We start from the raw sequence: 25,719 nt of genomic DNA, 5'->3' as shown, positions 1-25,719 counted from the left end.
TTCTAAAGTGCTTCTGGTCAGGTGTGTTTCCTTTAGACATGCTGATCTCCCCTCAGGGGTCTCCTGATGAAATATGCAGGGGCTTCTTGTGTGTCGTCTCAACCCCACACATGTTACCGTGTCCGAGCCCGAGTGGCTACCTGCGGTGGCAAACAGCTTGATTCATATTGTATGCTTTTGTCTGAGCAGAGCGTCATATATCACTTCATCATAACAGCAGTCATCTCACCACCATGAGGTGTCCGTTCTTGTTCTTGTACACCATGGGCTCCTGTCCGGTGCTGAAGTCCACCGCACTCTCTTTACCCGCCTGGATTTCAATCTTGATGCTGAGAGCCGATGCACAAGAGTTTTAGATTGAAGCACATATCAAAGACAACATGTTAGATTTTTTGTTAAACACAGACTCACCTGCCCTGAACCACTTTGATTGCATTCTGTTTGTTAGCAATGACACTGAGTTTGGTCAAAAACTCAAACAAGTGGTCGCACTGCATTACAAGGTCCCCCTTTGTGAAACAATCACAAATGAATACAGAATCAGACAAGTGGAACCTACATACAAAATGTCATTTTCTATCGGATTTAAAAAAACTTCTACCTGATAATCTTTTCTGTAAATAAGCTGTATGATTTAGTAATTTACTCAGCATTTAATGCTTCTTTTTAATAATATTCAGTAGAGTAAAGCTGCTTTAACACTGAAGAAAGCGCTCTTTTGATCTCTGTTATTTTGTACTCGAGTCAGAATATCAACGTTTCTTTAGTTTCACTATATCTGATCTTTTCCATTTACACATAATAAAACTTTCCCAGTGCTATATTAGTGGCCCAAGAGAAAAAGAGACTGTGCTGACAAGCCCAAATATCTCCATATATATAACATAAATCCACAAACCTTCTGTTTAGGGTCCTCACATGTTATGTGGAATACGATGATACCGTCCGTCAAGTTACTGACCGAAATACCTGCAATGAGTAAATTACAGACACTTTAAGCCCAATATGAAAACAACCCTAATGGTGAAATGTATAATTTCACATTGTCCTTACCTTTGAGAGAGGTGTACAGCACTCTCTGTTTGATCTTGGCCTCCTCTACCACATAAGCAGCTGTCTGGGTGAGGATAAGCTGTCGTGGCCTTGGTTTGAAACCGTTCCGATCATATTTAATCACCGGGACACTGTACTGTACAGAAACACAGAACACAACACAGTGAGTTGTGTTTGATGTGAGCCTGTACATTTTATTTCTCTGGGTGCATATTGACATTTTATTACCTTGATGTGCTCATTGCGAATCATCTGTAGAACCCTCGTGTTTATTTCTTGTTCACCTAGAGATATTAAATGATGTAAAAATAATCAACAGAAAAAGGGGGTAATATGAATGTATGTGCTACTTACTGATTCTGGTGTCCACAAAAGGTTGAGGGACACTCTGTGGATAACTCTCCTTCTTGCCCTTGAAGATGGAGCTGGTAAGAAGCTTCAGTTGAAACTGAAGGGACAAAAGTACAAAGTTGATCACCACAAAAAGTTAATATAATGATGTAGTCCTGGATAATGTATTTACATGTATGCTACCTGGGCTTTTTTCTGGGGTGTGATGCCTCTCACATACCTCCGCACCATAAGACGGTAGTGAAGCTTACGCAGGATCTCTGATGTCTGGCGAGAACAGAAACATGCACAGAGTCAAAATAAAAGTTAAGCTTGAACGTTATTGGTTTTACAAAGAAGCTGATTAATCGCTGTACCTCTGTCAACACTGCTGGTGGAGTTTGCCAGGTGGTTTTATCCAAAACCGTCTTTGGCAGGTTGCCTTTGAGCCTGTTCAAGTAGTTTTGTCTCACAAAGGCCAGGTACTCTGAGTTATCTGTGTTTTTTGCTTCTCCTCTGGTCATGTAACCTTTAATAAATCTAAAAGCGATTGTAAAATATTGTATCAATGAAAAGTTGACATTAGGATTGAGAGGAGCTGTGTAAAGATGTTTCATCTCCTTTCTTACTTCTTGATGACTTTTACAGCCCAGGCTCTCCTCTCTCTCTCCTTCCTAGCCTGCACTCCTCTCCAGCACGTTTCAATCTTAGTGGCTGAAATGAAAATAAAAATAAAGAGAAGTTGTGTAAGTCTCCTTTACTCACATATCACAACATCATGCATTGTGGCATTTACCAGCTTCTTTCTGTTTTTTGAACTCTCCCTTTGCTTTGTATCCTTTGTATTTGGCCTGGAGCCTCGTTGCTGCAAATTCAGAGCATAATATTAGATCACTGTGCACAACACGACTTAATTCTACCAGATTTGCACTCACCCAGTTCATGTTTGCATTTTTCAAATGCATCCTCTGTGGCATAAAGTGTCCTCGGATGACGGATGAATATTTTGGTACTTAAACAAAGGAAAACATAAATAAATGTTTTTGGATACTCATAAAATGTGTTCTTTCTGTTGTATTTAGTTAGTGCTTTCCTCACCGTCCCATTTTGTACTCATTTGGCAAGTAGCCAAGATGTTGAACCAGCACTTCCACTCCATCAGCAGGCAGTCCTCTCCAGTGAGGCCAGGTGGCCGGGCAGAGGGGTTTATATCTGCAAGACGCACCATACACCCCACTCAAAAAATGCACTGGAGAGTAACTACTTAAACAGAGGGTTTTGATTTAAGAATCAAGCACGAGGCTCAAGCTCTGTGGTCCTCCATACCGCTTTAAGAAGACCTCATATTTGCGTCTGTACGCAAAACCAGCTCTCCTGACTCTGAGGTGCTCCATCAGGCCTAGGTACTTCACCTGGTGTCTGATCAGAGCTTCATCAAATTGACCTGTGATTGTTTGAAAGAGACATGAATCAAACATTACCATCCTGTTAACAAAATAGTTTCATGTATGTTTTATTAATTCTAGTACCTGGCTGCTTGGACTCATTGGATTTTAGACAGCGTATGTACCAGGCCTCTTTAGCCATGAGGATCTCTGTCAGCTTCAGCAGGCTGCTCTTAAACTGGGTCGCCACCTACAGACACAACACAAGGGTCATAATCCCCAACAGTTCATCTGTCACAAACAAGTGCCTTAATGATGACACAGTCAGACTGCCAATGACAGAGAAAAGATGACCTGCCTTTGTCTCAGTAGTCACTCTATTTAGACCAGTGGTCCTCAACCTTGGGATCACGACCCACAAGGTGGTCATGAAATCATTTCTGGGGGTTGCCAAACGGTTGTGGAGGAAAAATATAAAATGATGTATTGTAGGCTGGGGAATGTTTTTCATTTTATTTATTAGAGCAATCACACTGGGCGGCAGTGTTGCAACCACCAACCTGAATATTCTGGGGTGTCGTGACTCAAAAAGATTGAGAACCACTGTTCTAGATGACTTACTGATTTGTTTCTTCTCATTTATAATCTACAGTGTGCATATTTTTTCTCTTAAGAAAACTCACTCCATAAAAAATGTCAAACTGTTTACCACACTTACATCCTGTTTGGACTACAGTCCTTTCTTTGGTAAATGATGTGTTATTTTTGAAGATAGTTAATTGGATAATGGGTACTAGCTTGTATCTTGTGATTTTATAGTTGTAGGTGGAGATCATTTTGGTTTGGTTGTATATATCTTTTGTGTGCTTGCAAATTACACTGTGCAAAAGAAGTTCTCTGTTCCCACTCTGGATAAAGACCAGAAAATGAATGGTTGTAGATGACTTGTAGCTCTGGGCCACAGCACAGCACTGCTTATAATATATAACATCCCCTTAATTAGTAATACAGAAGTGAGTTGTAGAGGGTCAAACTTGGACTCACTGTTTCTGGTCTTCGCCTGCTGTCCGTATCCATTGTGGAGAAAGTCTCTCTGACTATGGCATTTTTAGACTGACAAATCAGCTATGAGAAGTTGAGATAGCACACATAGAATTAAACACACCAATTCACCATAACGTGTGATACTCAAACATTTCCAACAGCTCTTGTTTTTTTTTTTTACAGCAAGAGAAACTAAAGTTAAATAGATTTTTTTCTACACTTGTCAAACACGGATGTAACAAATAACTCTGTTAAGGCTGCATTGCAATAACAGAGGAACAGAGCCACCATTAATGTGATTAGGTTCATCTGTTCAATTTCTGCTATGATATGGCAATATATCTGCTGTGAAAGGTCTATGAATATGATTATATGATAACAATAAAGAAATAGGAGTTCACTGTGCTAGCAAGGCTATAAAGAAAATACATTGGAAGAAAAGTTTGTGAGCTTTAGCCTGAAGGTCTACACTATTGATGATAACCAAGGTACTAACAGGGTTTCCTACATAGTAGCACTCCTTGCCTCAAATAATATAAAATGTTAATTAACAGACTTACATCTTTTATGTTTTTATATAATAGGTCATTGTTTTTGTCCAGGAAACCTAAAATTTCACAAAAAAGCTGTTAGTCAGATGAAAAGAAAAAGTTTAGATGTTTCAGTAACAGGGCTTGACATCGTGGTTTATTTTACCCACAACGCAGTAGGTGACCTCCCCGGCATAATGCAGGAGACGGAAATCTCCCCTCTCCAGAGTCTTACGTGTCATTTTGTCAGCCAGTTTGTGCCTGTAGTCAAAGAGGTGGAGAGAGACAGGGCTGAAGAACGAGAGGCTTTACAAACACAATCCTAATCCTCCATCTCTATCAGCTCACTGTCGGCTCGCTCACGAGAGACCAGTCAGCAGAACGTTTAACGAACAGAGTTACACTTCAGTGTTGAGGAGAAGCTTTGAATTAAACAGAATCGTTTAGATTGAGTGCATATATAATTAAACTAATGTTTAATAACCAAATGTGCAACACTGGTCATGTAAACCTCCCTACTTTTGAAATATCCTGCAGATGTGTGTGATGTGTTAAGGTTAGTTTTAAGCTCACGTGACAAAGTGAGGGTGATTTGCCATCTTTTCTTCCAGTCTCTCCAGGAAGGTGAGATCCGTGGCATCTCCTGGCCTGAGACACTCCTCATCCTGCAGGATTATCATCAACATACGGCAATACGTCAGCTTCACTGTTGTTCCTTCAATAAACTGTTCTCTCCCAGTGAATACACACCAGTATAGATATGATCCCTCTGTGTTTCTCCTCCACCAGGTCACAGATGATCTTGTTGTTGAAGAATTGAACTGGCTCCCACTGGAGGGGAGAAACATAAAAACAGGTTATTAATGGAAATCCATTTAACACCAGCCAGTGTAAACACACTCTATATATCATCTTCATTGATTCATTATCCCACACAGGTTTACCTCAATATCTTCTGCTTCATATTCTTCCTGCTCAGCCTTGAGTGTCAATTGGATGAAAAGCTGCTGCAACTTCTCGTTGCAGTAGTTTATACAGAACTGCTCAAAACTGATGAAATAGATCATGACAAACAGGCAAAACTCAGTAAGAAATCATCGTCACACAATCAATAATACATGTGCAGTTTCCCATGCAAATTTCAGATGTTACATAACAGACTTTATCAGGGTATCAAACATAATCAAATCAAACCACGATGTTAGAATAGGAAAGATTTCTGCCCACCTGTTAACATAGAAAACCTCAAATCCATATATGTCCAAAAGCCCTATCACATTCTTCCTTGAAAGGTCCTGGCGAATAAAGTATAAAGTCAGTTAAGAACTCATCCTCATTTGTTATTTGTCACATGCTCTTCTTCTCCCCACCTTGTTCTCTATGGATTCGTTGATCTTGTTGACCAGCCAGGTGAAGGTCTGTCCATAGATGGCTTTGGCCAAGGCATCTCTGGCATAGATGGCATGATCGATTGTGAATGGGCTAAGGACCTTTACAGTGAGACAAAATCATGGCTGAATTTTAAACACTAAAGGGAAGGTTTAAATAGAAACACAACCTTATCATAAATAAAACTAACGCACATTTTAACATGCATGCACCTGATCTTTTTTGGCTTCAATCTTCCTGTATGTGAGTACCTCCTGGAGACTCTGAGCATCAACGCCTAGTAGCTACATGAAAAAAAATGACATTCAGTTTATACTTTGACTGTTTGTAATAATCCTGGATATCTAAAGATATTTTCATTTCTATTTTCTTACATTTGAGACCCAGCGCAGCTCTGCATTGTTGTTGTTCAGGAGGGCACGGCCTTTACTATCGGAGTCAAAATGAACATTTCCCAAGTGGAGAACACTCGCAACGGCCCCAAACAAGTGCTGCACAGGATGAAAAAAATGTAAATCAATGCAAAGCTAGTACGTAAGAGTGAGTGAGTAAATTCATTATCATCAGCCCCCAACTTACATTAGTGTTAATCTCATCAATGTTGATGATTTGAAGTGCATTTTTGACCGTTTTCCAGTCATTTCTGTCATTTATGGACGACACAATGGCACACTCTCCCTGTTAGAAACAGCAAACATAGCAGCACCTTGTCAATGTGTATTATTGTCTAATGAATCTATTTTATCAAAACAGGGTCTCTGAGTTAAACATACTTGGGTTAGATAGTTGTAATGCTGGCAGTCTCTCTCCAGGCCCAGCTGGTGCAGTAGGTCCTCCTCTCCTCCCCCCACTAGCTGGTAGAAGATGTGGAAGTTTCTCTCTCCGTGATTCTGATGCACGACTCTTGACTTCTCCAGCAGGTAGTTCAGGATATGGCCTCCGACAGCATCCCCCTATGGGTATCATGATCCTAAAGACAGCACCTCTACAACTTGCAGATATAAATATCCTCTTGGGACAAAATATCTTCTTATTGAAAGCTATATTTCAGTATTATTAAATTAATGTTAAATTTCTTCTCTAATTTAAAATGTTTTGGATGAACAAATGAATCCTTAAGTTCTAAAATGAATACGGACACCAATGTATTTCAGCTTATGTCCATCAGGGTCAGGCTCTGGATGACCCTAATGAAGGGTATAAAGTTATTCTTTATACTAGTGTTGCTGGAGTATCAACCTCTACAGACTTTTTGAGAGTAATGCTTATTTTAAAAAGGTTTGAACTGTAATTAAAGGACTTCTCATAAACCTCTTAATGTTTTTCTTTCCTAATTGAAATGTATTCATGTGTATATTGAAAGTGCTACTGTGAATCTGTCCCTTGATCCTTACCTGGCTGTCAAACTGAATGTCCATATACTTCCCAAATCGACTTGAGTTGTCATTTTTCAATGTTTTGGCATTGCCGAAAGCCTGTGGGGGAACACCATAACATACAGAATAATAACTGTTATCACAACCTGCTGTTCGGCATGTCATTTCAAAGATATATCACAAGTTACAGCCAGACCTCGAGGACAGGGTTGGACATGAGCATTTTGTCCCTGACGGTGTTGAGCAGAGTGGTGCTCGGACAGCTGACAGCATAATACTGCAGAATCTTCTTGGAGGCCTCCGTCTTCCCCGCTCCACTTTCTCCGGAGATGAGGATGAAGTGATTGTTAAACTCTGTCAGCATGGTGTGGTAGGCGTTGTCTGCCAAGGCATAGCTGTAATTATGCAGATCAATCAGAATATTTCACAGACAAACCCTAAGAAAACTTACCACACACACATGCACAAATATTCGTAGTTTTCATACTCACATGTGTGGTGGAAGCTCGAAAAAGTTAACCCCCATGTAGAGATCCATCTGTTTGTGATTGTAGATGTCCAGTTCTTTATAGGGATTCACAGACACTACCAATGTGCCAATGTAGGTCTGAAGAATTAAAATGTTCATGTTAATTGTTGAGATGCACACACATTAGTGGACAGCAGGATTTTAAAGTCGTTTCCGAAACTCACATATATAAGATCTTTGCTGAAGCGTTTCTTCAGGTTGCTGAGGAAGGCCGCCTCGGTGGTTTCATCCAGGAGCACAAAATCCTGGATCCCAACCCGATCCCTGGCAGTGAGGGCGCCCTCCATGTCCAGCTGACCCTGTGCAACAAGTTGTATCAACCATAAGGAAGCCAGATGCACAACCTAATACCAGTGGGAGTATTCATGGTGTTTAGCATCATAAGCTGAGGATTTCTCTATTTTATATATTCAATACTACTTAATTAACAACTCAGTCTCTTTATTAGTAAAATTAACTCTAAACTTTAGAGGACACAAACTCTGCCGAGTAACAATAACAAGTGTAACATATTTTAACATGCATAACAATGATATTCAAGATTCTCAGACATTTATTTTGACAAATGCAACTGGATGAATGTGTGTTTGTATAAATGGCTCCATGGGGGAGGACGGAGCTGAAAAAAAGCATCAGAAAAAGCACAAACATGGTCCCTGTTAGTTTTATTGAAATAAAAGGTCTCGAGGTCCTATGTGTCTTTGAAGCAAAGCTCTGTGATTGTGCAGACGAACAGACATAAGCTAATGATCGCTACACAGCACACAGAGACCTTGGCTGGAAGCCCGCAGTTCACTAGAGCTGACACACCAACCAAACACAGCACACTGTGCAAATGGACTGGGGGAGCCCAAAACAGCGGCACATTTAAGAGGCATAGTGGGAAAAATTCCACCAGTCTGTTTTGCATTCTCAGCACCAACACTTAGACCAAAGGTTTTCACAGCTTTTGTTGGTTTTGTATTTTTCTCTCTCTCTTCTTTGGACGCAGAAGTCCTTTGATTCTCAACTCTCTCTGTAAAAACATTAAAAAAGATAATCCATTGGATCTAATTGACACAAAGCCCTCCTCCCCCTTCCTCCCCCTCGCCTCTATCCTCCGCCTATGGCCCTCATTTCTTCTGAGAAAGGCCGAGTGTTTTTGTCCTGTAAATACCACGGAGCAGAGACAAAAAAGACGTCTTTAAAATGCAGTCTACAATCCATTACACATATTCCCCCTGCATATCCATTCAGTAATTATTCATTAGAAAACATTTAACGTCACAGTGAATTTCACACTAGGCAGTCGAAACACAATAGAGGAGATTTGGCCTATTTTGGGGTGAGGAGTTGGGGAGGGGTTGGCTGTACAGAGGAAGGGGGAAGGCGGAGGAGGGGGGAGGAGGGGAGCAGTATTTGTCTGATCTGAGAACCTCTGAAACGGGGCCGTCTTGAGACAACGGGACAGACTAAATAGTGCAGTAACGGTCTGTGCCCCGCTGCTTGCTGTGACACTCATTTAGTTTGCCCCGAGGGCGAACAATAGAGGCTTGTTCTAAGCAATCCTGTGCTGTAATTTGGACTTCATTACTTTGCTCACACGGGGCCCCATGGTAGGATAGAGGAGGCTAGTCAGATGAGAGTGTTTTTTTCCCCCACCTGTCAGCCCCTTACCCCAATGCTCTCACCCCGCTCATCAACAATACCCCTTACCCCGTGTCCCCACCAATAACCCTCACCCGACCCCCTTCCCACAGCCTCCCCCCTCCCCCTCCCAGCCACCCACTTTAAGCCAATGAGACAGGTGAACAATATCATTGAAGGAACCCTTTTTTGGACGTCAGAATCAATCTGGCGATGTGATGGTAGTGGTGCTGGTGTGGTGTATCTGTGACACCCCCTTTCTTCATGGGAACAAACTTCTCTCAGGGCAGCACAAGCAGACAATATGCTGGGACAGCGTGACTTAGGGATCTGCCATACAGTATTACAAGTAATAACATGAACAGATAAGCTCCTGTCAAGAGAAGGATTAATGAATTCAGGGGTGATGATAATGCTAATGTTTAAGGTTTTCATTCAGTTCACTGACAAAATCTGAACGTCTGCTGTTTTCCATTCAGGTTTACTTTGATGTCCTGCAGGTATTTCTTTCTAAGGAAGCTGTCTGCAGCATGCACAAGTGTTTCTAATGACACTGTGCTGGAAAGGCTGAACATTGAATGGGCGTTCTCAGTCCAGAAGGACAAGAAAGAAAGAGTTGAAGAAAGCACACAAACGTCTCCTTGTTCATATGTTATTTGTAGCTTTATATAATACAAACAAAGTGCACTAGGTTGTAATTCTAGTTAATTAAACAATCGTCGGCCCAATCACATGCACAGCGGAAAGAATGATTATGTAATGAATCCACTAAGCCATTGTCAGATCAGGTGAATTGCTTTGTTGCCAAAGAGCACAACCAATTGTATTTTAATTAAGAGATGGTCCCTCATCTTGTTCTAGAGTGTCAGTGTTGCCTGAGACAGGGTGACCTCATCTGTGTGAGACGTAGAGGTAGCTTCAGATGAGGGCGGGGGGGCTGCTGCTAGGACACTGCAGTTTACAATAAAGTAAAAGGAACGTTTATCTCCCTCTTATCTGCCTGATTGCCTGATTAGTTGGTCATGTTTCCATTTTTAGAGCCTTAGAACTGAAACTTTTTACAGTCACTATTGTGATGGGATCATGAGAGAGACTAAAATTAAAATTTGATTTGCAGTTTTTACACTTTTGTTTTTTGTTTTAAAAGATAAAACATGTTAATTTAGTGAGTGTTAGAGGGGTGGGAGGCAGATTTTGTTACCTTCAAACTGATCCAGGCGAGCTCTATTCCTTGTTTCCAAGCTTTGTGCTGAACTAATCTAACTGGTTGCTGGCTGTAGTTTCATATTTAAGTTTGTATGACAGAGGTATCAATATTCTCATCTAACTTTTAGCCATAAAGTGTGACTTACAATGGGATAAAGATTGTTTTAGCTTTCAGGAACTGGGTCCCAACACACAACTCACAGAAAATATATTCACACTGAATTATTAAAACGTCCTGTAACAACTTGACAGTACTTATAATATGACATCTAAACTGCAGAAAACAATTAAAAATGCAACAAAAATGGTGACAAAATGAACACATAACAACACAAAAGAAAACTCAAACCTGCATTTCTGAAGTTGTATTAATCTGCTGTCAGATACAGATTTTCAAAGAGGATCCAAACTGTAAAGAAAATCCCTCCAGAGAAATTAGACAAGAATAGCGTGTCCTCCTGTGTCTGCTTGCATGGAGACAATCAGTGAACCTGTAAACACTGGATTGCTGACAGTTAGTTGGCAAAAGTCCAGCTTCTATAAAACTATTAAGAAAACACATTTACTGTTTTCTCCCCTGGTTTTCAGTAGCTCATTCATCCAGTATGATGCAGTCAAAGTAGTGTTGGGTCATGGAGGCCTGTGTGCACATATGCTGTTCCGCATCATCCTCAGGGCACTGTGGGCCGGTGCTTAATCATTCATGCAACGGGAGGTGGATGGACAGGGAGATCTTACACAGTGCTTACCTAGGTATCTACTGCTCTACTGAGTGTAACATAACGATACAGAAACAAGATCCAGACCACACCAGTCCAACCATCCCCCTTTCCCTCTCTCCTTCTTCTCTCTCAAGCTCCATTACATCACTGCAACAGTGTAAAAGCCCTTAGTGGCCTTCTTTTCGTGATGGCACAGTATAGATCTGGTTACTGATCTTTGATTAGATGGATACATTACAGGCTGATCACCAACTGCTTTATTACTCAGTTTGACAATGCTGATCAGGGGGAGCACCATTGTTTTTAACAGACTGAGCTGCAAATGCTTAGAGCTTCTGTAAAATGCTACTGGGTTGATGCCCAAATGCATTTACCGCATGTTTTGCTTGAGTGGAAACAATTCCAAACTAGTCCTACTCACCAGATGTAGACTGTGGGTATAAGCTGTAGTTGGCCACCTATTTTAGCTGGCATCCCCCCCCCTCTGGCTATCTGCACAGCGGTACCGTCGTTGCATCCGGTGCCTAGCGCCGCCTAAGACGATTGTGATGGTGTAAAGAAATACCTTTTTTCCCCCATATCAGAATGATAATGTGTAGAGCCAGACCTTTCTTTAACGCTATCACAGTGCTGTGGAGATTAGTATGGCTATGCAAGACTAATTATCAACTAACAGCACCTTTAATTAAGTTCATCCAACAGCATTCAAATGTCTATAAGTCTATAAGTCTAAAATTCTTTCTGAGATGACGATGAAGAAGTGACAGGCAGTGAAGGGAAAGAAAGATGGGAAATGTCAGGTAACAAAGTTCCTTGGCTGGACCTGAACCAGGGACGGGGCGATTTGTGGTCAGCACCTTTAACCTAGCGTGCCCTTTAAAAGGTCCAGTGTGTAGGATTTAGGGGGATTTATTGGCAGAAATGGAATAAAAAATTCATAACTATGTTTTCATAGGCGCATAATCACCGGTGTTTTTAATGGTACAAATTAACAGAACTGCATGAGCGTTTTCTTTACAATAGTAATGTAGTTTGAACACAGTAGTTATTGACTTCAACTAGATGCTTGATCTGCTGACTCACTGAATGCGCTGAGCCTAGATTCTGTTTGCATGCTATTCATATAGATAACAATAAGGCATAAATGGATAAACAACTACTTATTTGATAATTTGGTACAGGAATTTAAATTTCTTGTGAAGCTTTTTTGTGAACAAAATGACTGTGTCTTAAAGTATTTGTGCCTTGTGGAGATGGTGGAAGTGTTTACTTCTGTTACCTGGTAACCCTCATTAGAAAACACACAGCCCTCAGGTTAATACAGGTGTCCATTGTCTCTGCTCTGGTGACCTCAACCTGAGAAGAGATCAGGCTTCACTCAATGTATAGATTGATTCATGTTTGGAAAGCTTTCAGTCAATTGTCTATAATGGCTGACCAGTTGAGTGTTCATCAACACATTTGAATTATTCACTCTTCACTCAAGAAAAGTTGTCAAGGTTACCTCTGCCAACGCCCCACCTCTCCCCCTGGCCCAGCGGCCTAGCAATGCTTGTCCAATCTTAACAAGCTTTGTGCTACCCACTGGGCTCTGATTCAGCACGAGACCCGGCAAATCCAATTACACAGGAGTCAGAGAGGTTGATTTTCCCATTATAGATTCCATGCTGAGAATGAGAGCTGATGATAACACTCACATCAAACCACTACTGCCCCCTCTCTCTCTCTTCTCTCCTTCTCATTTTGTCTCCATTTCACTGTTTCCCTCCCTTTTATTTCTCCATCTCTTCCTATCTAATTCCTCTTTTCCCAAAGACCTTCTTTCTTCCCTTGTCCCTTTCTTTGGATCTATCCTTCTTTCATAGTCCATTATTCAAATTTTTCGGAGCAGCGTAACGAAGCTCGGGCCCTGTCATCATTTCAGACCCAAAATGCGGGTGTCAGTAAGGTTACTTCATACCCTAAATTGGACATTTCTTTTTTGATTATATATTATTTCTGTCTTGGTTAATAGACGAGAAGGATATGCAACATAGTTATGTCATTGTGAGTTCTTATTATGTCCCTGTTTGATGTACTGCACAATAAAAAAATGCATTGCATTACACTTGATTTGACCATTTTCTTCCCCCATCACATGCTTACATGTCAGGATAAAATATTTGTCAGCTCAGATAACCTCTGAAAGGTCACTGCAGAAACTAAATGCACAGTAATTCAGACAGCTTGACTTAGGGGTGTCTGAGTGCCATCCTTAGAGGACACCATGTCCCTGCTGTGACACATAAAAAAGTTACTGAGAGCTCTTTTGGAAATGAGGCTCTTTTAAACTCAATTGGATGTGGAAAAAGAAGAGGACTTTTGCTCCATCTTTACCCTTTAGGGCACTGAAAAGGACTGACCTCGCCTCAGACCAGAAGCTTTGGTGTTGACACAGGTCACTCAAAGGTTAACACCATTGACCTCTCTAAACCTTCAATATACGTTTTTCTGTGATCATGCAGGACAATAGGAGTGTGAAGTCCAGCCGTCTGTCCGGAGAAGTCACCTGCAGTGTAGGAGAGAGAACGGTATAATGGGACCTGCAGGAGCATTTAAGCTTGACAAATATTGACCAATACTCTGAAAACTTATGGTTTTGAAGTCTGGCATTAGTAAATATATATTTATCTCTTTTCCTTGTGATAATACAATGTGAAAATACTCCATTGGAAGTAAAAATCCTGCATACTTAAGTAAAAGTAGGTAAGAATTAGTTGCAAAACATAACTTATGTGTCAAAAGAAAACTGCAGAGAAATGCCCCCTGTGAAAAATATATTATTATACATTATGTGTATATCTATATAATTATATTTGAACTACTTAATATATTATTGTACAGAATAATCTATAACATGTATCATACTGTATAAACTGATCATACCTTTTAAATATAAAATCTTAAACTGTAAAAGTAAAATTTCCCTTTGACTTGCAGTGGAGAACTATAAATTAGAATGAAATGGAAATACTCACAAGTTCACCCCCATTCTACTTCTTTTGAGCAATAATGAGTATAAACTGCATCGAACTTAGTGCATTAAGTGGACAATACAAATGACACCAAGTAAAACTAGAACTGTCTACATGGCTTAATATTTCAAGGGATTTTATGTTGCTTCTCTGTGATTTGGGTGAACTGACCCTTTAATACAAGTTCATTATATCATATCGCTGAGTTGCACATAAAGGACTTAACTGATCCATTTAAACTTCTGTTAGCACACTATTATAATACTGTATAGGAAAAAAATATTTTTAGTTGCTTGATGTAATTGATAGTCTTTGACTATAAAGTTGAAAGATGCTACAGATGAATCTTTGATGCTGTGACATTTGATCATTGTTTTGTCATAAAACACACCGACACCTGTTGTAAGTCGTCCCAGGCTGACTGACCATTGACTGGACAACCGGAGGCCTGACAGGCTGCTCCGTCCTCGTTGGAGTTTCACTGAGAAAACAATCTTTGGCAGGACACTGATGCTGCGCCTTGGCTAAGCATGGCTGAAAGCAGTTTCCTCTGTGTGGCCAGAGGGTCACTCTGGGTGACACCTTGTTCTGGGGGACACTGTGTCTCAGCCTGCAGAGGAGATTAGAGGGAGCAAGCTGACCTCGTTCTCAGAGGGGCTGATGTGTTTTTAGTAAACACTTGGTGCAAGACAAAAACACAGGCTACAAACACAGGCCAGCCCTCAGGCGGTGATCCTATTGTTTCCACATTACTCCTGAACAGGCATGATTGAGGAGGGACGTCACTGTGTGTTCCTGAGCTGCAGGGAGTCCTCGTGCTCTTTCCTAAATGCATCACACAAGCTCTCAGCGTCATTGCCATTGACTTAATAGGATAAAATAAATAGCACCTTACTTTTTAATAACTCAAATATGCTAATACAGACTAAAGACATTCACAGGTGCACAGGGACAGAATAACAAAAAACACCTTACAAAAAAAGATATACAATAGTTTTCAGAAGCTCATAATGAGGCTTTTCCAATTGCATAAAAAAATATTTTAAGCAGTAAGAGGAAAACACAAAAAAACTACACTGGCAAAAAGGAACATTTTGTCAGACCTTTAGCTGTCAGTGAGTGACAGTTAAAGGTGCTGCTATATTGTATTTCTAAGAGGGCTGCATTGATCAATTTTACACTTATTTTCTCCATTAATCAATTAATCTGTGCTGGTCCATGAAATCATTTTTTTAAACTTTTACATCATCAAATAGCTTGTTTTTTCAGACTAACACATGTTTAAACCCAAATACATAAATATTACTATCACGTAAACTAAATCTTAATAGTTTTAGATAGATTATTTTCATGGTCTTTGGACTAATTGTGTCAGCCAGGTGGAAGTTTCAGTTTTTTTTGTCCAACCCCTGCAGCTGGCACTTACACATATTAATTTATAAATGAACTGTTCAGGGACATTCTGGCTGATGTGAAGCTGTGGCATTTGTAAGCTGATCAGTGGTCATCCTGCTACTTCAATTATACCATCATCACCCTGCTCTTGACCTAAAGTTTCCTTCCACACACACACTGTGAGCACCTAGATCACAACCCCGCGGGCTTTAGGACCTCCAGGATCTTCTCTCTTAGGATGGTCTTGTTTTTGTCCGTTATGTTCATGCATGTAATCATTGATTGTCCCTATTGTGACCATCTGTAGGGTCCCATGGGGCTGACACTGCTGCTGTCACTGCAGTCTCCCTACAGACTTCAAGGAATTCCCCTTTAATTTCCGGATGTAAATTTAAATCTCCAGCAGGTTTCACATTTAAGTCTGCTATATAAAAAAAAAAACCAACATACCTACTTTTGTCATCTCATTTAGAACTTCAGACGTTTTCACTTGTCTAATGCAGGAAGATTTCTGTCATTCTCGATTCATAAAACAGATTAAAGTGAGATATTTAAATTGGAAGACAACCCATAAAATGTCTTGTTATTCAAACAACGTAAAAATGTAACTTTTCCTTGGTGGGGAGTGGACCCCTGGAGTTCCCATAAGGACCCCTGGGGTCCATGAATGCCTGAGATCAGATTGTCCTACTAATGCATTTCCCCCAGAAATAGGTAATTAAATTCAGTTTATTTCAATTCAATTCAGTTTATTTTGTATAGCCCAGAATCACAAATTACAAATTTGCCTCAGAGGGCTTTACAATCTGTGCACATGAGACATCCTCTGTCCTTCCCTCACATTCACAGGAAAAACTCCCCTAAAAAAACCCTTTAACAGGGAGAAAAAAGGAAGAAACCTCTGGGAGAACGACAGAGGAGGGATCCTTCTCCCAGGATGGACAGAATGCAATAGATGTCATGTGACCAGAATGAACAGCATAACAGAGATACAACACATTCAATGTATATGACATAAATGATTCATATAATAAGACTACTTATAATAACAGCAGCAATTATTACAGTAGAATTATAGCCATGAAAATAGGGATAGTAATGTGATTAATAAATAGGGATAGTAATGTGATTAATAAATAGGGATAGTAATGTGATTAATAAATAGGGATAGTAATGTGATTAATAAATAGGGATAGTAATGTGATTAATAAAATAGGGATAGTAATGTGATTAATAAATAGGGATAGTAATGTGATTAATAAATAGGGATAGTAATGTGATTAATAAATAGGGATAGTAATGTGATTAATAAATAGGGATAGTAATGTGATTAATAAATAGGGATAGTAATGTGACTAATAATAATAATGGAAGTAGCAGTGGGTGTCAGTCGGCTCACAGCAACAAACAAATACAACAAACAAATACTCTACTAATCAAACTGATTATCGTTTTGCAGACAAAGATGAATCCTCTACCTATGGACATGGGGAAAAAGTAAATTAGTCTAAGTCTAACTATCCTTAACAATCACATTAAAATAAGATAAGATAAGATAAGATAAGATAAGATAATCCTTTATTAGTCCCCAGCGGGGAAATTTGCAGGCTTACAGCAGCATAGAGTTAAAGTGCACACAATATAGTTTTTTTTTTCTGTCTGTAAATATTATATTTCAGTTATTGTGTTTTTCTACTGTTTTTATTGCTTATTTATAATACTTGGTTTTTTTTTGGTTTTTTTACTTTTCATTTTTATTTTTATTTTTATTTTTTATCTTGTCTTTCTTTACTATGTCTCTTGTGTGCACTTTAACTCTATGCTGCTGTAAGCCTGCAAATTTAATGCTGCGGGACTAATAAATCTTATCTTATCTTATCTTATCTTATCTTATCTTAAAGAAAGACAAGATAAAAATAAAAATAAAAAATGAAAAATAAAAAAACAAGTATTATAAATAAGCAATAAAAACAGTAGAAAAACACAATAACTGAAATATAATATTTACAGACAGAAATGTCACCTATATCAAAGATGCTTTGTGTAAAACAAGTCATTACACATTGGGCATTCTAGTTAGAAATGTTTTGCTTACACTTCATCTTAAGAAGTGATCAGGAGGGGAAAGAGTACTTTTGTATTTTCTAGGTTATTAGTCTTAAGTGTACTGAAACACACACACACACACACACACACACACACACACACACACACACACAGCACACACACACACACACACACACACACACACACACACACACACACACACACACACACACACACACAGCAGCCCACACACACACACACAGCACACACACACACACACACACACACACACACACACACACACACACACACACACACACACACACACACACACAGCACACACACACACACACACACACACACACAGCAGCCCACACACACACGCACACACACACACACACACACACACACACACACACACACACACACACACACACAGCCCACACACACACACACACACACACAGCACACACACACACACGCACACACACACACACACACACACACACACACACACACACACACACACACACACACACACACACACACACACACACAGACACACCACACACACACACACACACACACACACACACACACACACACACACACACACACACACACACACACACACACACACACACACACACACACACACACACACACACACACACACACGCACACACACACACACACACACACACACACACACACACACACACACACACACACACACACACACACACACACACACACACACACACACACACACACACACACACACACACACACACACACACACACACACACACACACACACACACACACACACACACACACACACACACACACACACACACACACACACACACACACACACACACACACACACACACACACACACACACACACACACACACACACACACACACGCACACACACACACACACACACACACACACACACACACACACACACACACACACACACACACACACACACACACACACACACACACACACACACACACACACACACACACACACACACACACACACACACACGCACACACACACACACACACACACACACACACACACACACACACACACACACACACACACACACACACACACACACACACACACACACACACACACACACACACACACACACACACACACACACACACACACACGGAGCAGCCCACCGGCCCCCTGCCCTCCCTATACCCGCCTCCCCGGCTCTTTTTCCCACTGCTGAGAGGAGCAGGACGCGGCCACAGCGGCGGGAAGCAAATGATCTACAAGCACTTCCCTTGAAAAGAAAAAGAAAAAAAAAAAAAGTTCCCACTCACATACACAGTTGCCACCACAAGCAGCGACTCAGACCTGATCGACGGAGCTTACTGGGAATAACCTGACAGGAGGAAATGGATACTTAATGTTGTTCAAGCTTACCTTTTTTTCCTCCAACACAGGTGTTTTCACTGTTGCTGTTATTGCGCTTGGCTGAAATGTATTTTTTTTTAAATACTCTTACCTTTTTTTGCAGTACTTGTCTAAATAGCCTCAACAGGATTTAGGCCTGAGTTCATGTATTTTGTGTTTTATTAAGTTGTCACTGGAGATACACAGACAGGGAGCCTCCATTTATAATTGCATCTATTTGATCATCATATAATAAGAGGACTACAATGTCTGGATGGAGTAGGACCTGACTTTTAATGCAGCAACACACTTGTTGGAGGAGCACACCACAAAGTCCCCCCAAAACTGAGAGAACATAACATCTCAACATCTCTACTTCTGCTGTGGGAGGTGTGGATGTTCTGTTAACAGGCACTGCATTAACAGCAGCTGTCAAACTCATGGGATCCTCCTGCTGGAAGCTCTGTTGAAGTCTCCACTGCGCATGCGTGAGCGCTGGACAGCTCCAGAGAGGGAAATTTAAAAACGGTTTTTTGGAGAATCAAGTGCAGCACAGCAGAAATACAGTACTAAGTCTCTCGGCCGGCTCACACTTTCTTCAATATCATACAAAACAGGTGATTTTTTGTATTTTATTTTATTTCTTTCCGCATCATAGTCTTTGTAGCATTGTTGTTTTTTGATGAGAATATTGACATTTTAATGATTGTTTAGACTTTAACCTTAATTTCTCTGTAGGCAGGCTAAATAACATTTAAACTGGAGCTAATGTGACCAAACTGTTATGTAAGAAATGCAATGAATGCTTATTGAATACAAGCTATATTATTCTATGTTTTTTCATTAAATTCAATTAGAGGATCAAAAAACATTCAAACTGTAAAATGGGCTTCAGTCACAACAAAGGCACACTCATGCCACATAGAAATGTGTGCACTACTATTCATTTCTTTTTTTAATAAGTCTATTCCTGTGTTTAATGTTCATTGAGACTTACATTTGAGTTTAAAATGTTTGCTTTTTGTTGAGCATTTTTATTTTTTACAGAAATAAACATGCTGTTCCATCATGTTTATTTACAATTTGAATAATATTATAAGTACTGTGATCATTTATTCCACATAGCTTGTTTATTTCAGTTTGAAGACTCATTGGGGGCATGACCTAACGTGTGTTCATTTTGATTTATTTCATTGCAGTGGTACCACATATCCTGGGAAATGATAGAAGGTGGAATTACATCCAGGATGTCAGGAATAATTGAGAATGCTGGGCATCATCCGTCTCCACAGGACTACAGGTAAGACTTGTGATTTAAAATATGTTCAGTTATATTCGGGCTTCGAGCGCTAAACAACCAATTTTTTTTGTTGCATATTGTCAAAAACTTTTTGGATCAAATATGTGATGCCTCAATAGGTAAAAAGTGTATTTTTCTTAATTTAAACCCTTTAAGGTGTTTCTCAAATGGTCATGGTACAAGCTGTCCAACCCCACTATGTCTAAAAAAGGTAGATGGACAGTTCTTTTTGTGCATGGGGGGTTTCATGAAAAAGGACAGAGAAAAAAAAAAACCTGAAGAATAAATGATTTTCAGTCTGAATGGATCTGTCAGAAACCATCAGCTCTGTTTACACTCCCGCTGTCGGCACACGGAGAGCCTGAGCCCCTTGGCCTGCCGGCTCAGGGGGAGACGGGCGCTCTGGGTCACCAGTATGCACAAGTGGCTCCCAATTAGAAAAGGAGGGAGGCAGGGAGGGAGGGAGGAGGAGGTGCAATATTTAGTGTTGTTGAACCTCTAGGAAGGCTTGGATGATACATGGAGACACCAGCTCAACATGTTTTGCATCAGTGAGCAATTTCTATGTTGCTGGTAGAGGAGGGGAGGTGGGAATACCCCCCATGTTACATCTATATGTTTCTATTGTATTGGGTATTTTTAATGGAAAAATGCAAATTTTAGTTAATTTGTGAAACAAATGGGTGAAAGAAAAGCCATAGCAAATAATGTACATCGTAATTGTACTTTGTGTTTTTTTTAAATACTAAACAAAAGGTGAAATAAGTCACTTTAACATTCAATCAGTCATAAACTCTCCAATTTATTATGCTTCAGCATTATTTCCCAGCAGCAAGGTGGATAAAAAGAAAAAGAATGAGAGTCAGTCTCACAAAAAGTGCACTAAACTTCACAGCTCCAGCTGAGATATTGTCCCACTAACACGCAGGGTGTTAAACTTCACAATGCCACCTGCTGCAGAGGGATGATCACTCTAAATTTCATTTGCCGGCGCATGCAAGGTGTTCTGGGACGTGTGCTGCTGATTTCTGGCTGCAATGATGTCACTTATTCAGACGGCAGACACAGAGCCCTGACCTCAAACTACATTTGCGCCCCCTCTCTGGCCCAAGGGGGTTGGGGGGATGGTGGGGGGTTGGGGGCAGTGAGGATAGAGGCTGGAAAGGGACAGGGAAGCAGATGGCATCCTATTTGTCCCTCTTATGTGAGGGCTGTCATTCCAACAGATTAATGCAGGGGGCTGTGTAAAGAAAAGAAACGACAGAGACAATCAAGGAAGGGTCTGGGGAAGACAATAGAGCCACGTGCCACTGGGCAGATTTGTCGTTTGGGACACAATAGGTGATCATTTTTCAATAGACAAGGCCAACTGTTGCAGGCAACATGTGCTGCTGTCCCATGTTTCAAACGATCTCATGCGTTGTTTACTTATGATTCAGCCAATGGTGAAAGGCGAGACTGTGGTCACCTGACACAGGGTTGATTTTTTTATTAGGAGATTTGTGTGTGTATGAGGGGGGGTGAGCTCCTACACTGTCCACAGACCCTAACTGAATATGTGTTGTCATAGCGACCCCAATTACTAAACCCTTGCACAGTAAGTGTGTGTGTGCAGAGGAGACTGGAGAGGATTCAAGAGGATTCCTCTCTTTTCTTTTCTTTCTCTTTGAGACTCGCCACATAAAAGACGTAATGACTGAAAGCTGATTGGTACTGGCAGTGTACTATTAAACACAAATCCTACATTTAATCCAAATTTATAGCACAGCATTCATTAAATTATGGGCTTTAAAAAAATATATTCTTAGGCGAAACATAAAATACTACATAAAATGTAATTATATTTGCATTTATTTTATTTTTTTAATTTGTTTTCATCGTGATCAATTAAGTAGACAAGTATTAACTATGCCGAAATCAAAGATCAGTGTGCCACAACTATAAGAAAAAAACAATCTCAACAGACAATGAATGGAAAGCAAATTTAACTCCCTCATTGTTGATTAAATCTGTCACTGCTAAATAACACTTGTAGTTAATCTACTTATGGTAAATCCTGGATGGCACGGCTAATACACGGCTTCACTGAGCAGCTTTCATCTCTGTTTGCCCACATTCAGACTCATTACAGTGGTTTTGACTTTGAAGGACAAAATGTTCTATCAAGTGTTTAGATTTAAATTCCCCGTTTGGTCTGTGTGTGTCTGAGCTGACAGCCGTGTTAACCTCCCCTTAAACCTCCCCCCTCCTCCTCCTTCTCTCTATAAGGCTTCTGACCACGGACCCCTCCCAGCTGAGGGAGGAGGACCTCCCTGGGGACCTGCAGTCTCTGTCATGGCTCACCTCTGTGGATGTGCCCCGACTACAGCAGATGGTTGATAGCCGGGGCCACAGTAACGGGCCCTCCCAAGGCAGCTTGTTGGAGCAACAGACAGGTGAGAGGACAGGGAGGGGACAGTGCAACATTCAAAAACTGCAACGTCTCTCTGATTGGATGAATCAGCACTGCCTGGCAACTTCTGGATTACTGGTCTCTGCAGCTAAAAGCACAGTTTTATAGCAAAAGATAATGATCAATGGCCGACACAATATTGATTTTTTTTTTTGCCAATGGGAACTGTTCTTCACTAAAACATATGACAGTTAAGCTCTGAGATTAATCAATTTGGATATACTTGGTGTGGAGTTTGAGCAATGAGCTTTTGCTTAAGTTAACATTGGGCTCAACTGATTCAAAGAACGCTTAACATAATGGAAGTGTTTCTTAAAAGACAATCCACAGACCCCATACTGAACATAATTGCGAACCACTGTCCACTTTGTTTCTGTGAAGAGAGAAATAAATGATAAAGTCTGTAAATGGTAAGCTTCTTAAACATTTTTTATTTTTTTTTGGTGCCACAAGTATAAAAAAACAACTAAACAATTATTATTATATTCCTTTATTGATCCCCATGGGGGAAATTCAAGTAAGCCCCGTTCTACTGTACTGTACGCTACAGTCAACATCTCCAAACCCCTTATACCACACTGTAACTCTCTGAATGAATAGAAAGCACTCAAAATAAAAAAAGATCTGAATAAGTTTTTTCAGTGAACTTTCAGTTAATCTAATAGTAATCAGGCTTTTTCTTCTCACAGCTCAGCTGAGCAACATGACTGCGATGGCAGCGGGTCAAGGCTCCATGCTCCACCTCCAGAGCAACATGCAGCACAGCCCTCTGGGAATCAGCATCATTAACACCCACAGCGGAAGTGTAAGTTTTAACAGCAATGCAAAGAAAAGAGTGTCCGCGCTGTGTTTTATAGGGTTGATTGACAGATATCATCTGCTTCACAGATGTCTCCCTTCTCCATGAATGGGCTGCCCTCTCCAGGATACCAGTGTCCTACCTCAGTCTACCAGCCTACACCCCAGCAGGTGTACTCTCTGACCCAAACTGGACAACAGGTACCAACTCTCAGCTAATAATGTACAATGTACTTGTTCTTTTTTGGTAAATTGGTCAAAATGAATAAATCCAAATGATAAAGGTACTTTAGACTTATTATTTTCCCTTTTTTTCTTTATAGTGTTCCACTGGTGGGCTGTATAGCAATGTCTCTTTCAACAACCAAAGTCTTTTCACCCAACCTCGTCTGGCTCCACAAGACCAGGAGCTGCAGCCCAAGTCTTTTCCCAAGCCAATCTATTCCTACAGGTCAGACCTCAGTTATGTAGATATAATAAAATAATAACTGCCATATCTCCTGGATTATCTTTAGTGTGTTTCACCTTCTCTGCTGTGAATAACTCCCAAATAAAGATTTTTTTGTGATTTATTTTCAGCTGTTTGATTGCCATGGCTCTGAAGAACAGCAAAACTGGCAGCCTCCCAGTCAGTGAGATCTATAGCTTTATGAAGGAACACTTCCCTTATTTCAAGGTATGATACTCTATAAAAATGACAGAGAAGGACTAAAAGAGAAGGTACATGTAAATAAAGTGAAATAGAGTGTGACTCATAACATACCACATCTCTCCTTGCAGACTGCACCTGATGGATGGAAGAACTCAGTCAGACACAACCTGTCCTTAAACAAATGCTTTGAGAAAGTGGAGAACAAGACGAGCAGCTCATCCCGTAAGGGCTGTCTGTGGGCGCTGAACCCTGCCAAAATTGACAAGATGGAGGAAGAGATGCAGAAGTGGAAACGCAAGGACCTCCCAGCCATCCGCCGCAGCATGGCCAACCCTGGTTAGAAATCAATTTCGTTGAGGGTCTACTCTTAAAAAAAAAAAAAAAAAAAAAGGGAACAAGTTTTCAAAATCTGACATCACGTTTTAACTAAGTCTGATTTGTTTTTGTTTTTCCTGCAGATGAGTTGGACAAACTGATCACAGACCGCCCGGAGAACTGTAGACGTAAGGCTTTAGAGCCCGGCATGACCCGGCTGCCCGGCTGCCCCACTGGCCTCCCGCTGTCCGTCCCAGCCCAGATGCAGCCTCAGCCAATAGTCACGCTGTCCCTGCCCTGTTTACCCATGCACCACCACCACCACCAGCTTCAGGCCCAGCTCCATGCTCAGGCCCGTCTGGCCCCTATGTCCCCTGCACCAGCCCAGACACCTCCCCTCCACACGGTCCCTGACTTGTGCCACAGTCCACTCAACCAGCACTCCAGCAAGCCGCCAGATGATTTCTACAGTATGCACGGTGATACACACACAGAGGTGGATGCACTGGACCCCAGCATCATGGACTTTGCCCTTCAAGGTGAATATATTTTTAACAGTTTTTTGTTTGCTATATAATCAATGTGTTGTTGCATCAGTGCACTGACCTCTCTATCGATCTGCTCAGGTAATCTGTGGGAGGAAATGAAGGACGACAGCTTTAACCTGGATGCTTTGGGTACCTTCAGTAACTCACCCCTCCGACTATCAGACTGTGACTTGGGAACAGCCAACATGACTCCCGTCTCCAATGGATCAAACCTGCAGCTGTCAGATGTGCAAGTTACGGGCCTCTACGCTTCCTACACCTCCCAGGACCACCTGTCTTCTCAGTACATGGGCGCGCCAGCCAACAGCAAGCCCATCGCCCTGTTATAAAGCAGCTGAACTGTCTCCTGCAGAGTCAACCTGTTTCATTCAACTGTCTGTGGATATCTGTGGACACCAACTGAAGAAAACTGAGCTCAAAGTCTGACTTCTGGTTTCTGTCGTGCTTCAAAACATACAAATCACACAGCTCTTTTACAGTCAGCTGGGAACTACTTGGAGAAGGATGTTTGAACATCATTTCACTTGCAGTCCACAAGAAAGTTGCTCCTTAAGAACTGAAACTGCTGATGAATTAAGA

The 25,719-nt window shown here is 40.9% G+C and overlaps 2 protein-coding genes across 2 annotated transcripts; one reads left to right on the top strand and one right to left on the bottom strand.

Moving 5' to 3' along the window:
• Nucleotides 1-113: 113 nt before the first annotated feature.
• On the bottom strand, nt 114-7,929 carry myo1ha (myosin IHa). Its single transcript, XM_054610332.1, has 31 exons — nt 7,801-7,929; nt 7,599-7,714; nt 7,304-7,502; nt 7,126-7,206; nt 6,505-6,684; nt 6,311-6,409; nt 6,106-6,222; nt 5,944-6,015; nt 5,713-5,832; nt 5,570-5,637; nt 5,287-5,392; nt 5,093-5,173; nt 4,916-5,007; nt 4,509-4,603; nt 4,373-4,419; nt 3,813-3,893; nt 2,913-3,018; nt 2,710-2,827; nt 2,482-2,595; nt 2,319-2,395; nt 2,180-2,248; nt 2,013-2,097; nt 1,761-1,923; nt 1,588-1,671; nt 1,408-1,501; nt 1,282-1,337; nt 1,054-1,189; nt 899-969; nt 412-509; nt 230-329; nt 114-140 (listed from the first exon to the last, which is right to left on the bottom strand). The coding sequence occupies exons 1-31, from the start codon at nt 7,921-7,923 to the stop codon at nt 114-116; spliced, it is 3,075 nt and encodes a 1,024-aa protein (XP_054466307.1). The 5' UTR covers nt 7,924-7,929.
• A 12,366-nt stretch (nt 7,930-20,295) lies between these two features.
• foxn4 (forkhead box N4) lies at nt 20,296-25,469 on the top strand. Its single transcript, XM_054611624.1, has 9 exons — nt 20,296-20,375; nt 22,644-22,810; nt 23,517-23,632; nt 23,716-23,826; nt 23,949-24,076; nt 24,205-24,301; nt 24,406-24,613; nt 24,736-25,131; nt 25,219-25,469. Exons 1-9 carry the CDS (start codon nt 20,296-20,298, stop codon nt 25,467-25,469), a joined length of 1,554 nt encoding a protein of 517 aa, XP_054467599.1.
• Nucleotides 25,470-25,719: the final 250 nt, after the last annotated feature.

Source organism: Anoplopoma fimbria, chromosome 13, assembly GCF_027596085.1.
Source record: "Anoplopoma fimbria isolate UVic2021 breed Golden Eagle Sablefish chromosome 13, Afim_UVic_2022, whole genome shotgun sequence".
NCBI lineage: Eukaryota > Metazoa > Chordata > Actinopteri > Perciformes > Anoplopomatidae > Anoplopoma > Anoplopoma fimbria.
This window is presented reverse-complemented; position numbering and strand designations above follow the sequence as displayed.

Coding starts and splice junctions, on each gene's coding strand:
- myo1ha (XM_054610332.1), bottom strand. CDS start 7,923: ATGGAGGGCGCCCTCACTGCCAGGGATCGGGTTGGGATCCAGGATTTT. Junction 2,596..2,709: donor TATGAGGTCTTCTTAAAGCG/GTATGGAGGACC, acceptor TGCGTCTTGCAG/ATATAAACCCCTCTGCCCGG. Junction 1,338..1,407: donor TTTTGTGGACACCAGAATCA/GTAAGTAGCACA, acceptor TAATATCTCTAG/GTGAACAAGAAATAAACACG.
- foxn4 (XM_054611624.1), top strand. CDS start 20,296: ATGATAGAAGGTGGAATTACATCCAGGATGTCAGGAATAATTGAGAAT. Junction 22,811..23,516: donor CTTGTTGGAGCAACAGACAG/GTGAGAGGACAG, acceptor TTCTTCTCACAG/CTCAGCTGAGCAACATGACT. Junction 24,302..24,405: donor AACACTTCCCTTATTTCAAG/GTATGATACTCT, acceptor CTCTCCTTGCAG/ACTGCACCTGATGGATGGAA.